General features: G+C 33.4%; 1 protein-coding gene across 5 annotated transcripts in view; it reads right to left on the reverse strand.

The window, feature by feature from the left end:
* Positions 1-15,771, reverse strand: part of LRP1B (LDL receptor related protein 1B) — a 1,899,381-nt gene that overhangs the window by 1,217,394 nt on the left and 666,216 nt on the right. For all 5 annotated transcript variants that reach the window (XM_079135584.1, XM_079135585.1, XM_079135582.1 and 2 more), the window contains exon 3: positions 532-669. In XM_079135584.1, the coding sequence (XP_078991710.1) occupies positions 532-669 (138 nt within the window). The remainder of the gene's footprint in view (positions 1-531; positions 670-15,771) is intronic.

A 15,771-nucleotide genomic window follows, 5' to 3' on the forward strand; every position in this document is an offset into this window, starting at 1 on the left:
CCATCCCAACTTTATTAGAATGTACCAGTTACAAGTATTTGTTTAAACTTTCTTAGATTTTAATTATTTCTCACTCATCAATACACAGGTAAATCTTACCATTACAGAATTTAGATGTTGATTTTTTAAAAGACAGAAAATTAAGAGTAAATTATCATGGATACATCTGCTAAAATATTTTGTAGCTGAAATGTACCTTTGAATACTCTTTGTTTAAGCAAAGGTTCAGAGAAACAAATTTGTAACACTGTACTGTCAGTCTACTGTGACAAAGACTTCTTTATAAGAGGTACATAATTGTTTAAGGGCCCAACTTCAAAGTCCAAATGTGTGTTTGTTTTTTGCTATGTTTTTCACACAATAATTACATCTTTGAAATGCATATTGAGTGACTGGCAATGAAATTTATGCTTTCTCAATAACAGATGTGGTTATGGTTGAAAGAAAAGGCAGGTTACAGGTTCCCTTTGAACTTTCATTACTATGCAGAATTTAATATTTCAGTTGCATTGTTCCAACAAGCAGACTCACCCCGGCAGTGTATTCCTTCATCATACCCATCTGAGCAGTCCAGGACACCATTGCATAGTTGGGATAAATGAACACATTCGTTGGCACCACGGCAAGCAATGTGATTCAAGGGGCACTTGATTTCTACCTCCTCAGGACCTAAAAGAAATGTAAAAAAGAATTACTAGTACTAGTTTACAAAACTTCAGAAAATACTAACAAAGTGCTGCTCTGTTCTCAGAAACATCTAAATTAGCCTGGGTGATTAAAAACGTAATTTTCAAAAGTTGCATAGGAAATGAGATACTGTATATTTTTTCATAAAACATTAAAATATAAATATGCTTTTAAGGCATTTAAAAAGCATGAATTTAAAATCTGAGTGTTGGTTTGCTCTCTTATCCCTAAATTGAGTAAAGTACCTAAATTCCTTCGATCTCTATTTCCTCAACTACAAAATATAGATAATGGCAATTTCTTAGCAGGACTCTCAGAATTCCGGTGACATGAATAAAAAGACTTTATTGGTCAAACATCCCTAAAACAAAAATCTAAAATATAAATGCTCCAAAATCTGAACTATTGTCAGTAATTAGCAAAGTCTGTGCAAATATTCCAAAATCCAAAATGTTCCTAAATCTGAAATGCTTTGGTTCCCAAGCATTCTGAGAAGAATATTCAACTTATAGTAGAAATTAGAAGAAGTTGTACCAAAATAAAATTTACTTTATATGTAATCTAATCTTTAGAAAATGAAGAAAGTCTACTTATAAACCTCTTGATATATAATTTTTTGTTTCAAAAAAACTTTTTCTGCATCAATATAATGCACTAGAATTTGCTAGAGAACTGACAATGAACAGGGCACACTCATTAAGTCTACCTGCTGGTGGTAACTATTTTGTACACTCACTCTTTAATTACAGATAAGCTTTTTAAAAAAGAGTTCTGTTTTAAAGTTCATGAAATCTAGGTCTTTACCAAACATCTAAATTGTATGTTGTCTTTTTGAATTTGCAATTTCGAATTTTCAACTTCTAGTCCTATGCTCAATGGAAAGTCCCCCAGTTCCCAATGTGATTCTCAGTCTTACTAGCTGTTCCAAACCCAGAGTAGTAATACCAACCTGGTCATGATAATGTTATCAATGTTATATTGATTACTGTAAATACCCAATTCAATGGTAAAACACACGGGTTTTAATCATGTTCTACAATACAAAGGGACATTAATTTATTTGATTAGGTAATAATTAGTATTCTCATCTCTAAAATGGAACTATCTACTGAGCCAGTTTTTTTAGGTGCTTTGTTGCAAATGACCAGAGCCATTGATTATAAAGCATTGAGTACTGTGAGATGCAGACTCAGTGTAGGAATTCTATATGTTATTTATGTTAAATAAATGCAGTATACCAGAATGGCTAATAGAACTAGAGTCAGATTCCTGGATCCAAATCCTGGCAACCCTATTTAGAAATGGCTTAGAAAGTTGTCTACCATGTTTTTACTTCACAGACTTGTGATTAAAGTTATATCAATCCCTAATAAGTGGAGGATGACACATAATGGGGGGGAGGGAAGGGTTAGTGTTAGGGTTAGAGTTAGGGTTAGGGAGGGGGGCAAGTATGGAGGAAGGAAGTACTGTATAGAGGGTAAAGAGGGGTGGGAGGTGTGGGGGGAAGGGAAAAAATAACAGAATGAATCAAACAACATTACTCTATGTAAATTTATGATTACACAAATGGTATGCTTTTACGCCATGTACAAACAGAGAAACAACATGTATCCCATTTGTTTACAATAAAAAAAAAAAAGTTATATCAGGAGGGGAAGGGGCATGGGGAAAGAAAGGATAGTAGAGTGAAACAGACATTATTACCTCATGTATACATTGCATGACTGATGTGATCCTACAACATATACAGATAAATGAGAAATTATGCTCTATTTATGTATGATTTATCAAACTGCATAAATGCATTCTGCTGTCATGTATAACTAATTAGAACAAATAAAAAAATTTTTAAACTCTTAAAATATTGCCTGACAAGCACTAAATAAGGGTTTGCTATTTTCACAGTTTCAAAGAACATTCTAGGAAGGAAAATTGAGTTTTGGTAAATACTTAAGATGTTCTATTCTGCTGCAAGACCCTAAAGGATTAAACAGTTCAAAAACTGTATGTTTTGCTTTCACAATGTAGTCGAGGCAAAATAATAATAAAAAGTCAATCTAACATATCCTAGCATATGCAAAATTATGAGAATTGCCAAAGATAGTGTTGTAAAATATAAAAAAGCAAAAATAGTATGTAAGCAAATCAAAAACAAAAACTATGGTTACCAAAAGTAAATATATTTTTGAAACTTCATATTAAATATGAATTAAATAAAGGTCTAAGTGATTTCATTTATGGTGAACAAACTTCTCTAATCCTTTGTATTTTAGGGGATGTAAAATATTATGATATTGCTTCATTAGCTAAAGTACTGCCACTAACAGATTTCTTTGTAATTTTTCATGTATATTTATATAATTATTGCTATATAAGGCTATTAATTTTGTCAAACACCTGTCACCACAAATGTATAACTCATTTTTATGTAATAAGTTGTAGTATATTGAGTATCAGTATTTCTAAAAATTAATTTTTTCATGTATATGTACATACATTTCTATATAATTAAAATATAAATACCCACACTTGAATCCAAGTTACAGTAATAAAGGCATGTGAAACATTCTTTTCACAGAGTTTCCAACTATTTAGTCGTATATTTATAAGATCAACATCATTTAAAAATAAAATTATAAAGCTGTAAACTCCTAGTGTCAATGGTTATAAAGTAGCTTCTGTTAAAATTAAATAGCTGTTTCTTTTAAAAAAATTGAAACATGCATTCTTGCATAATTGTCAAAGTGGTGTTTAGGTCAGTTATATTTAGATCTCTGTAAAATTCCAAAAATAACCTACACAAAGAATACATCATGAACTTGGGAATTATAGAAATTTTTGCAAGGAAACAAAAATCACTTAGCAGTACTTATAAAACAGCAAGGCTTTTTTTCTTTTTTTTTTTAAGTGACACATTATCTCAAAGGAAAATATTCTTTTCCATGTTTAAGTTTGTCAGGTAACTGATAAAGATGACAATGACAACAGAATTGGAAAACACATCTGGGGGCCAGAAGAACTTATAAATTTTGACAAAGGAGTAAAATATTTGGATTGCTCAAAGGCAATATATAGAACTGTTAGATTATTCTCAACAGTAACATATAGGGCGAAGAGAGAACTTAGCTTGGGAGAACTAAAGAGATGTGGTTTTGGTATAAACTAACTGGGATAGTCTTCCCCATCTCTGATTTACTTTTATCTTGGTTTGTATTACTTCCAAGTAACCCATAAAATAGCTAGACCATTACTTCATGGACTGCACCTTAACCGGTCCTTCCCATTTTTTTATATGAAAGTACAGTAACACATGATAAAATTTGGAAGGCACACTGAAATAAATGGAGATTATTTGTACAAGTTATTCCAAACTTTGGAAGTTAACCTCACAATTGAAGGAATCAATGTCTCATACCCTTTGACCAGTACTAGTGTACTTCAATTGGAAAATTGCTAAAATCATTATTGTTATTTCTTTAAAGTGGGAATAGAGATAGGAAGTCTGATTAATATCAACGCCTACCTCAATCAAAATCCTCCTAGAACCAGACAACATGGGTAGTTAGTGTGCTACTGTTCTGCGGAATAACCCATCCTGATTGCCAATGATCATATGTATAGTGAAGAAGTATCAATTCCATGAGGCTCCTTTAGTCTATCCTCTCAATGGACAGAAAAGCTAATCTAATTGATGCTTAAACTCTTCTATCTGTGTCATGCAGAAGCATATTATAATGGAGGTTGAACAAATTTCTGAAAATATGCCAGTGCTGCATAACATTATTTTTCTATGAAGACTGCTATGGACTCAGAACATTTCACAAGGGGAGATTATTTACTGGACTATAAAAGGCACAAGGTTGGGACTCCCTGACTAAGCTGCATTTCCTCTTTAGTTGTTGCATCATGAGGATTTGGAGGGTACCCCTGGTAGGGGTTAGGGGTTACAAGGTAGCAATAAAAGATTTCAAAATCATACAAAAACACTTCACAAATATGCAAGGGAGGGTAGTCCTAGTTGGAATATCAGCTCAGCTTCCAGTAATGCACATTCAGTGAACATCACCAATGCCCAAATCTAATTTCACATGACCTAAGCAATATAACAATTTAAAATATAATAACTTAAAAAGAAAATCTTCATCATTAGTGGGACTTAAATTATATCAACACATGAGAATAGTATTTATACGTTATTCATATGCATTACCCAATTAGTTGAAATAACTACATTTCTTAAACTTGTTCTACAAACAAGTCTTCTAGGATAAGTCAAGGATAATGGGATTCATCCGTATTCTTTTGAATGTTTAAATTATATTTTAAGTATAAAGAAAATATTTTGTTTTGATCAGTAATAAGAGGTAAGAAAAAACATAGCCTCATCAAATATATTTTCTGATTAAAAGTAATTGACACATTGCATTTCTGACAAAAGGAGATTTCCCCCTCCCCCTATTGTAATGGCAAATACAGTCAAATATCTGCACTTGTCATATCATCACATCTTGGAAGAAATAGCATCACTCCTTTTGTGCCAAACTTAATCCCACACCTTACACTGTTATCATTACTGTCTGGGTCTTGTTAAGAAGACCCTCTTGATTGTATTTCCAATTTATAACTTTCCAATGGTTTTAAGTCCTCTGCCTGCAGTGTCATTGAATTTTCATAACCTAACTGAAGAATAAAGTCAGTTTTGTTGCTTGAACTTTCCTTTAAGTAGCATTCCTTTTTTCTTACTTTAAAACTTGGCTGCTTAGCTTCTTCAAAATACAGCTGAATCTGCTGCATCCCAGAACCCTTCTCACTCTGGTCCTGCCTCCAACATTCTGCTGAGCTTGTTCCCTCCAAGTTCTCAGTAGTTTTGCTGACAATGAATTCAAAGTTCTTCAAAAACTGACCAGACGATAGAGGTACATATACAACTCTCCTTCCCCATACTCCTTATAGTCTGGTCACACACACTTTTATTGTTGATGTTATTGTTTATAAAATTCCATGGACACACCTGGGTGCACTTCACACATGCTCCTTCATAAACTTCCTGCCGTCATCTGCCAGGGAAACACATAATCTTCTTCAACATTTTACTATCATTACTTTTCCTTCTAACTTTTACTGAGTTTCCCAAACTGTGAAGCCTGTTATAAATTTGTCTATGATTATTATTTGTAAGTATTTTTCTTCAACATGAAACTATGATATATCTGATGTCAGTGATTATTTCTCACCCATCACCATATTATATGAACCTAGCACACTGCCTGACATGCAATATGTACCTGATACACAGTTATTGAATGAATACATAGTACATTTTAGCTGTTGCTAATTTCGACTTTTCAGACATTCTAGAGCCAACCTTTTCCCATCAACAATGCATTCTCAGACCAGATTCTATTTTCCACTTTCCCTCTGTGATTGCTGTCAAAATTTACAATGGTTTTTCACTGCTGGCAACAACAAAATGAAATTTCTTTCCGTGGTTTCATCACCTAATTTAAATTTAATTATTATTATGTACAACTATTTTTGAGTACTAATACCCTACTTCATTCAGTGTCATCTTTCACTTTCCTAAAATATCCCCATTTATTACCACTTCCGAATTTTTATTTATGTAGTACATCATTTAGAAGGTAAATCTTCTCTTGTTATTTTTCATCCAAAACTCTCCTGCAAGGTCAAATTCAAATCCTGGCCTTTCCTTAAAGTTTTCTTTATGAAAAACAATGTAACATAGTGGAAAACATTAGAGATTGGGAGACCAAGGGCTTGAATTTGAGTTTTTATCTTCTACTTAGTAATTTTTATAAACTTAAATAAAGTACTTAACTTCACTGAGACTCTTCTTTCACATTTGAAAATGAAAATCCTAATACTGTCTACCTCAGAAGATTTTCATAAGGAGCAAAGAAAATCATAGATGGGGTGTACTATGTAAACTGGAGTTTATTGTCCTAACTTTGCTCTACTAATTTGCATGGATATTGTTACATTTTAACTATTTTATGACATGTATAATCTTTCTATGGTTTATGAACTATATCAAATATTCAGGTTTACATATACTTTTCAAAGCTCAGGGCCTTTTGTTTATTTTTTTCTCTTCTACTTTACAGTATTGGGTCCTCTAGTGTGGCAAAGAAATCATATTGGTCATGAGTTCATATAAAATCAAGTGAAAAATTTTTAAGTAAAGACATCATAAAAATGTAAAATGTTTTTAAGATTCAGAAATTTAAAATTATGCAATTTTGGTCTTTATCAGATTATACCTATCCATTCACTTAGGAAACTGAATTTTGATTACACTTTAAAGAATTATTTAAAACTGTTTTTAGTAAAGTTTAGTACTGATTGAAATGGACTAAGAAGTGTAAGGATTATTTCTATTGACAAGCCTACCTTACAATATTTAGCTTTCGAAATTTAATCCTGTGGAAATGTTCCCTCATTAAATATTCTGTTTCTAAGAATTTATGACAAGAGTCTTAAAAATTAACTTTGTAGAATTGTTTCAATACAAACATTCAGTGTTATTATAACTAAGCTATATGCTAAGATTTCTGGAGAACCATTAACCTGATTGTAAGTGCTTAATCTTTTCTATTTAAATGCTTTTTCTTTTCTTTTAGGAATGCTTTTCACAGAAATGTAGACAATTTTATGGACATATAACAAAGATCATTAGTATTTAAAGGAGAAAACTAATTCCTATTTAAATAAATCTATAGAAGTGTAGCATTATAACAGCTTTCTTAATTATCATGACTGTGATATCAAAATAATTACTGCAATCTAGGCCACTTACAAAATTCATAAAGTATGTAAGCAGAATTATTTATTCCATGTTGCTTGGGAAAATTAGTATACCATATGAAGACAATATCACAGATCTGCTAATATTTAACATAACATTGGGTCGTATGTCATCATTATAAAATTAGTACAGCTTTTGTAACCTGCATTTGTTTCATGAGATCTTGGTCTTTCTTTTTAAAACTATCTATTTGTGTATTTATTGAGGTGCTGAAGATCAAACTCAGAGCCTCAAACTTGTTAGGTAAATGCTGTAGCACTGAGTGCATTCTTCAAAACCCCCATAATTTACTTTTGCATGTAAGCTACTTTACTCAACAAACTGATATTTTAATTCAAGTGGAAAAAGTAAAAGAAATTTACAGTTTCAAATAAAATTAAAATTGGATTTATGAGCTTCAACTTCTAAACAAAACAATATTAATTCATATCATTTGTTAGATTAATCTATATTATTATACTTGAGGGTACAGGAATATAAACGAGCTAAAGATTCATGTGTACTCAATATAATAGTAACTCACTCAAATAAAACAATTTCCATGTAAAACAGGTTTTGGTAATAGCTTTTGTGTTTACATATTTTAAATGGTTGTTGTGAAGATTCGAGAACTGGAAGAGATGTAAAGGTGATTGATTGTGTCCAGATGCACTACCCTTAAGCCATCTGTGACATCGGTGCTATTTTTCAGAGCCTTGGAGAAGAAGATTTTGCAGCCTTGATAACTTGTTTCAGGATTTAAAATTCCTTTCTCTTTAGTTCTTGCTCTTCAGAAATCTCAGTGTAGGAAAATTCCTTGCATCTAACATACAGGGCTTTATTTTATGTATTTAATATATAGAAAGCATGACTGGTCACCCAAGGAAGATTGTGCCATATTAGAATAATTCGACTATGACCAGAGTAATTATTATATGTACTATTATGAATAAAAATAAATGGATAGCTAAATAAAATTCTTTTACTGAACACTTCTAGAGCACATCAGAAAGCACTGTTATATTGAGTGTCTTATATTTGTGTGTATTTGTCTGTTTTGTGTGTTTCTGCTAACTTTAGAATATATCAAATGATTTTTATCAGTTTAATTGACTGTTGGCAACTGAATCTAACAAATATATGATAAGCCATAACATTCTCCTGCACTGAAACTATAAACGTGTAGAATACAGACAAAATTGGCAAATAAAAAATAGTGTACAGACACAGTCAAAACATTGCCATTAATTAGACCCTTAAAAATAAGAAATGTCTCAGGTCTATTTGTCTGTCTTGCTTTCTGACATTCCAAAATAAGGGCAAATAGATTAAAAAAAAAATACATGAAGTCACTGTTCTATGAATGATTGTCTTTGCAATATTGTTTTCACTAAACTTAGTGCTAATAGAGGGGACTCAGCCTGAATGATTAAAAAATCAGTACTAATTTAGAGTTTCCAATACTCTTTTCTTTCCTCCATGCATTCTTTACATGATCCTGGAATGCTGGATTACCACCTGCCACCTTCCCTCACACACTTTGTTAAAAGCTCAAGAAGTTCCTTTCCACATCCTTCCACCTCTGTCAACCTCGGTTAAAAGGCACATGTATTTTTTTTTTTTTTAATCACTTCATCCTGCTCTCTGCTAGCCAACTTAGAAAACTAGATTCTGTCTTTCACAGGTATTGCATTTGCATTACATAGGATTCTTATAAAAACAATGGATTTATTCTGAAGATCTGCATTACAGGCCCTTTCTGAAAACAAGGGAAATATTTTTGTCGGAGAGAAGGGAATTCACTGTTTGGTGCTCATATCACATTTATTGACTAGCAGTTTTGCCAATTTGTAAAGTTGACTCTCAAGTCTCTGTCTTTTAAAATAATCAACACATGTTTAATCAACGAATAATTTTTGAAAAGATGCCCTTCTCTCTTGAATTTCTAAAAATCCTACCAAGACCTCAAGAGGCAAAACATATGTTCCAGTCATCACCTGAAACTCTGTGTGAGCAAAGATTTACCCAATTTGCAGAGGAAATAGTTAAATAAGCAGAAGATCAAATGTTTCATTTGGGAGTATCTTTCCTCTGAATTACTAAATAGAAGTTAAGTGTTTCATCTCAAATGGCAATGCTTTCTCTTCTTCTTTGGGGTTACTACAGTTTAATCAGAAGACAACTCCTGATCGCAGTTTTGAAGTTCAGGCCAGGGTAGAAACCCTACCCAATTTGAAGCAGAGATGACTCCCTTCTAGGAAATATATTAAGGGCTGGTGCCAATAGGAAAAGACAAAACAAATCATATAGTCTCATACAATCCTTAGAGGAAAAGGTTCTTACTGCTAAAAAGGTTCATTGAGTAGGAGCAGCCAACTAGCTGGTCCACATTTCCTATAGCTAAGAGTTGTTTTTTGATTCCTCTAAATGTGTTAGAGATTGCTTCTGAATCTAATGCTGTACACACCGAACATTGCTACTGGCTTCTCTACAGAGATTTAAAAGAAAAAATTTGGAAAGGAGCAGGATTGTTTTTCCAGTCTCTTCTTCTGTAGGCTAAGATAATAAAAGGACACACACACACAGTTTTCAGTAAAGGCCTGAAAAACTAAGGGTGGGGTAATGCCAGGTGATCAGTGAACAAAGAGTCTTGGTGGTATGCTGGCCAAGTGAAAATAGTCAAAGGAATTTTCAATATATGAATGATTTTCAAAGTCTCTGAAAAGTACTATTTAGTTAAAAACAAACATTAGGTAAGAAAGCCAAGAGTTGATGACTAAGAAACCAAATCAACACAACATTAGTACTTTCTTATTCTCAGAGAAGAAAAAATGAGGACTACCTTGAGGATCCACAAGAAGCATCATTTTGTGTCAAATTAGTTGTTCAGTGTAATTTACAAGGAGGAAATCAACTCCTAAAATACTGGAAAAAAAGTGTTATTGGTTTTTTTTTTTTTTTTTTTTTTAATTACAGTTCTCACTCAACACAGCATAAGAAGAAACCTTTCTTAGTGACTTATAAAGAAGTTGTATCTATGACCCATGTTCAAATGGCCTAGATTCACTCTGGTATATGCAAACAACAGATATAAAGGTCTTTTCTGATTCCACTGGGATATTTATCGCAATAAAAGTTATTTAATAGGACCTGCTTATTCATTATTCTATTTGAGGAAAAATAAGTCTGATATTTGCCTGAAATGAGTTGATAAGAAAAAACTGAGCAGACAAAAGAAGAAATAAATATATGCCTTGTATCACTTCATCATATTTTAAAAAGGAATTCTATGCTGTTTGTGAAAACAAATAAACAATTGTTTGAGAGATCTGATTAGCATATAAATAGTATTACACTAAGAAGGGTGGCTTAGAGTTTCTATCCTTCTAAGGAACAACCATGGTGTGAGACACAGTGACTTCTATATGCCAATTTATACTTCAAAGAAAGACAGAATGTTAAAAAACTCAATTTGAAAGCCATAGAATGATGCAAACATTCTTAAATATAACAATAATGAATGAGTAGTAGAATATGCATATTGTATATTTCAGACCAAATGTGAAATGTTGATGAAAGATGTTCTTCAGAATTTAATTTTTATGTATTTCAAAATAACATTAACTCTGAAAATGATTTTATGATGTACTTTTCAAGAAGACGAACTGTTCCTTATTGTGTTATTTAACAGGAGCATTATATTAATTGTATAATTGCTGTGTATTGAGTACTTCCTATGTTCCAGGCTCTGTGGTAAGCACATAATGTCCATTATCTTAATAAATCCTCATAAGAACATTATGAATTAGGTATTTAATTCCTACTGTATAGAAAATTGGAGATTGTAGAAGTTAAAAACCTTCTCCAAGATTGCAAAGAAATACTATTATTTGAATTCAGACCCCATGTCTTCAAATCCTGGTTTCTTTATTACTATATTATAGTGTGCTACATTGAGAGAGAGAGAGAGAGAGAGAGAGAGAGAGAGAGAGAGAGAGGGGAAAGAGGAAGCCTAATTATGTGTCCCTGTCTGTATTTTCTATCTTCTTTGAGAAGAAGACAACTGAATACTATTGAGGAAAATGAAAGATATCCAAATGCTTAACAAGAGATGAGATACACTGTGCAGGCTATGGGTTCTATCTCCAGTCATAGGAAGGAAACTTGAGAGGAATCTTGGCCAGCCACCAATGACCCAATAAACTCTTGCTGTGGGAACATCATCAGTTCCAGGTGTCTAGCACTATTCTGAGGAGGGAGAGGGAGATGGGGACAGGAGATGGCAAATGGGCACCATGACAGGTTGGCTGACAGGCAAGTAGGTTGAGGAGTGCCAGGGTAGCTTTTTGCTCTGCCCACTTGTGTCTGGAGAAGCATGAGATTATTTAAGGAGTCCCATCAGGGAACTGGGTAGCAGCTGTTTATAATCATGATAGAAGTGTTTTAACTTCATGTGAAATATTTGGTTGTGCCACATACACCAGCTAAATATCAGTTTGTACGTAGAGGAGTTATTTTGTTTATTTTCAGCAAATCCTAAGAAGTAATTCTATTGTCTATTTTCAGCAAATTCTAACTAAATCCCACATGCTTTGCCTTGATGACAGAACACTTACTCACTGCGACCCTAGGTTGTCCTACAAAGGCATGGATATGAATTTTTTTTAATACTGTGCATTGCTAACATAAAGCTCAACTCTTCTAAAGATCAGCGAAATACCCATAGCTGAGAAATCCTTCCTGTAACCTGTTAATAAGTCTACCACCACCTGCTTATTTCCCTTTGGTGGGCTATCCTTTGGGATCAAGTGGACTGGCCATATGACAGCTGCTACCTCTCCTTGGTGAAGTCCTGCTAGTTTTGCCACTTGGCACAGCCTCATTGTCTGGGTAGCTTGGCGGGTTGGAGCACAGCAGGAAGGATGCCAACATCACAGGTCCAAACAGCATATGGTACAATGATCTGCCTTTCTGTTTTGCAGTGCTGATTTTACCTCGTAACATCTGCCACCATGCATCCTCTTCATGGTAGAACTGACACATGGCAAGTCAATATCTTTGAAGCAATACAAAACCCTAAGAGGACGAACTGATACCACTTAATAATCAATTACATATCAAAAAAAGTTGAAGCCTTAACTAGCTTGAGTTCGAGCTCAATGTGCTAACACTAAACATTCATCCAGATTCTCCCTGGGAGACCCTGCAAGAAATCACTACAGGGCCTTTGAGTGTGATCATATAACTGCTTCAGTTCATTAAACAGCACATTGGCTCCCTTGTTTTAAACAGAGCTGAATGTCTCCAATTTATGTGAACAATTAAACAACTGCTAAATAAACAGTATCCAGTGAATAGTGAATCAGCAAAACAGGTTTGTCTTTCCTCATAAAAATCATCTACTAGCAACAGTCACTTTTCTCCAAATTTTATACAGCAATTACTCCTTTCACAGCATACAAGATATGAAGGTTTCTGTGGAATTAAAGGAGAATATGGAAAATTCAAAGATTCAAACTGAAACACATACACACAGAATTCTAAGATTATTAATAGCAATACTGATATTGACTCAATAAATGGTATCCAAATGGCCTAAAAAAGTTTATCAACTAGAAATATCTATTATTTAGATACTTGAGAAGAATTCCTGCTATATATGAACAATTCTAATAATTTTAATATATGCATGACCCCCTAGAAAATGTCCTGGGCTCAAGAAGAAAAACAAAATATTAACAACAACAAAAAAGGAAATTTTTGGTTATCCGTATTGAGGATTATAAAAAAGATGGGAAAAAAATAAAATAGATATATAAACCCAATACAGATAAGCTTCTTTAATTCATCAACCATTATTTTTGAGTGATTCCAAAGCTGGTCAATTTTACTCTTAATTCTGTTCTATAGTAAACACTGTTTTAGTAAGTTACTACTGAGTCTCACCTTTTCCACCAAATCTTTTTTGTCAGACATGTTTGCAAAGAATACCACTGACTCACTTTTGTTTCATCTGCTCTTTATGACCCATTCATGTCCATGGTAATGAGTAGAAAAATGGTCAATGGTATCTAAAATAGGAGGGATAAGGAAAAGTGAAGTTCAACAGATATGTGCAGAATGGAGAAGAAGGTAATGGGTAAGAGAATTGGCCCAGTTTACATGTGGCCCTAAATTCCTAACATGGTTTTTGGAAAGGGTTTATTCTGTACAAGTTTTAACAGGTACATACAAAGAAAAATTTTCCAGAAAATACAATGTTTTTATACTTTTAAATGTAATGCCGCTAGGCACAGTGGTGCGTGCCTGTAATCTCAGAGACTTGGGAGACTGAGGTAGGAGGATCACAAGTTCAAGGCCAGTCTTAGCAATTTAGGGAGACCTCTAACAAACAACTTAACTATCCTTTTTTAAAAAAGTTCAAAGGACTAGGAATGTAGCTCAGTGATACAGGGTGCTCTTGGATAGCACTGAAAAAAAAATACAAAACTAATGTTTATTTAATCTGTAAATGAATTAATTCATTTGTCAGTTTAAAACTATTACTAGAAGAAATTGATTGAAACCTCACTGAAAGCTGATCTTTGCATTTTGGAGCAAACAGATTAATTTGGTAAACTAAAAAATAATATTCTTCTATAAGCAAATGCATAATACAAAAATAATATATGCAAGTTCTTTTCTGCAGCACTTTTCTTGTGGCTCCATTTTTGTTCTCATTATGGTATTATCTGATGAAGTTGATAAATGATAGCAATTAAGGTAAAATAGCACAGTATTTAAAATAGAAAGAGTATTCCATAGCATTTCTTTAAAGATGCCTCACTTACATGTAAAATTGACTTAGAAATGTTTTATTAGAATATTTTATTAGCAGTAAGTCATTTCAGCTGGGCTCAGTGGCACATACCTATAATCCCAGCAGCTCAGGAGGCTGAGGCAGGAGGACTGCAAGTTCAAAGCCAGCCTCAGCAATGATGAGGTGCTAAGGAACTCAGTGAGATCCTGCCTCTAAATAAAATACAAAATAGGACTGGGGATGTGGCTCAATGGTTGAGTGCCCCTGAGTTCAATACCTGGTACCAAAACACAAAAATAAAAACAAAACAAAGTATTCATTTCAAATCTTTAAAAATAAAGATATTTTTAAAATATCTTTAAAAGATATTTTAAAATATAAAATATCTCTTGTATTTTAAATATAAAATCTTGAAATTATCCCAGGATAATATCAATCTTAGTATTTTATGCTAGGATACTTGAGATTATTCAATATTCCACAATTTTGCTACTGTGATCTGATTTTTATGGATTACATCTCACTTGAACATTTCCCCACATGGTTTACTAAACTGTTGGTCAATGCCACATTCATGAGTCATGCTTTATACTCTTACACAAGGATTTCCAAACTTCAATGTAAAAATGAATCACCTAGTGATCTTTAAAAAGTACAAATTTTGATTCAGGAGACCCTGGTTAGGACCGAGTTTCAGCATTTCTATACACTCCCAACTGATGCCAGTGCTGCTACTACACAGGTTACACTGAACAGAAAAGCTCAAAATCCTCCTTAAAATGGATTTAATATCCAATGCCCATTTTCTGGAACTATGCTCTTTGAAATAGAGTTCCTAAACAAATGGAGCACCTAGGCTCATTCGACCATATATTAAATACAAGATCACCTTTAAAAAGTCTAGAATGGTGATTATCAAGAATACGAGCAACAACAGGTGTTGGCGAGGATGTGGGGAGAAAGGTACACTCATACATTGCTGGTGAAGCTGAAAATTAGTGCAGCCACTCTGGAAAGCAGTGTGGAGATTCCTTAGAAAACTTGGAATGGACCCTCCATTTGACCCAGCTATCCCACTCCTTGACCTATACCCAAAGGACTTAAAATCAGCATACTACAGAGATACAGCCACATCAATGTTCATAGCTGCTCAATTCACAATAGCCAGACTGTGGAACCAACCTAGATGCCCTTCAATTGACGAGTGGATAAAGAAACTGTGGTATATATATACAATGGAATATTACTCAGCCATAAAGAATGATAAAATTATGGCATTTGCAGGCAAATGGATGAAATTGGAGAATATCATGCTAAGTGAGATAAGCCAATCTCAAAAAGCCAAAGGACGAATGATATCGCTAATAAGTGGAGGATGACACATAATGGGGGGGAGGGAAGGGTTAGTGTTAGGGTTAGAGTTAGGGTTAGGGAGGGGGGCAAGTATGGAGGAAGGCAGTACTGTATAGAGGGTAAAGAG

This window comes from Sciurus vulgaris (genome assembly GCF_902686455.1).
Source record: "Sciurus vulgaris genome assembly, chromosome: 3".
In the NCBI taxonomy this organism is placed as follows: domain Eukaryota; kingdom Metazoa; phylum Chordata; class Mammalia; order Rodentia; family Sciuridae; genus Sciurus; species Sciurus vulgaris.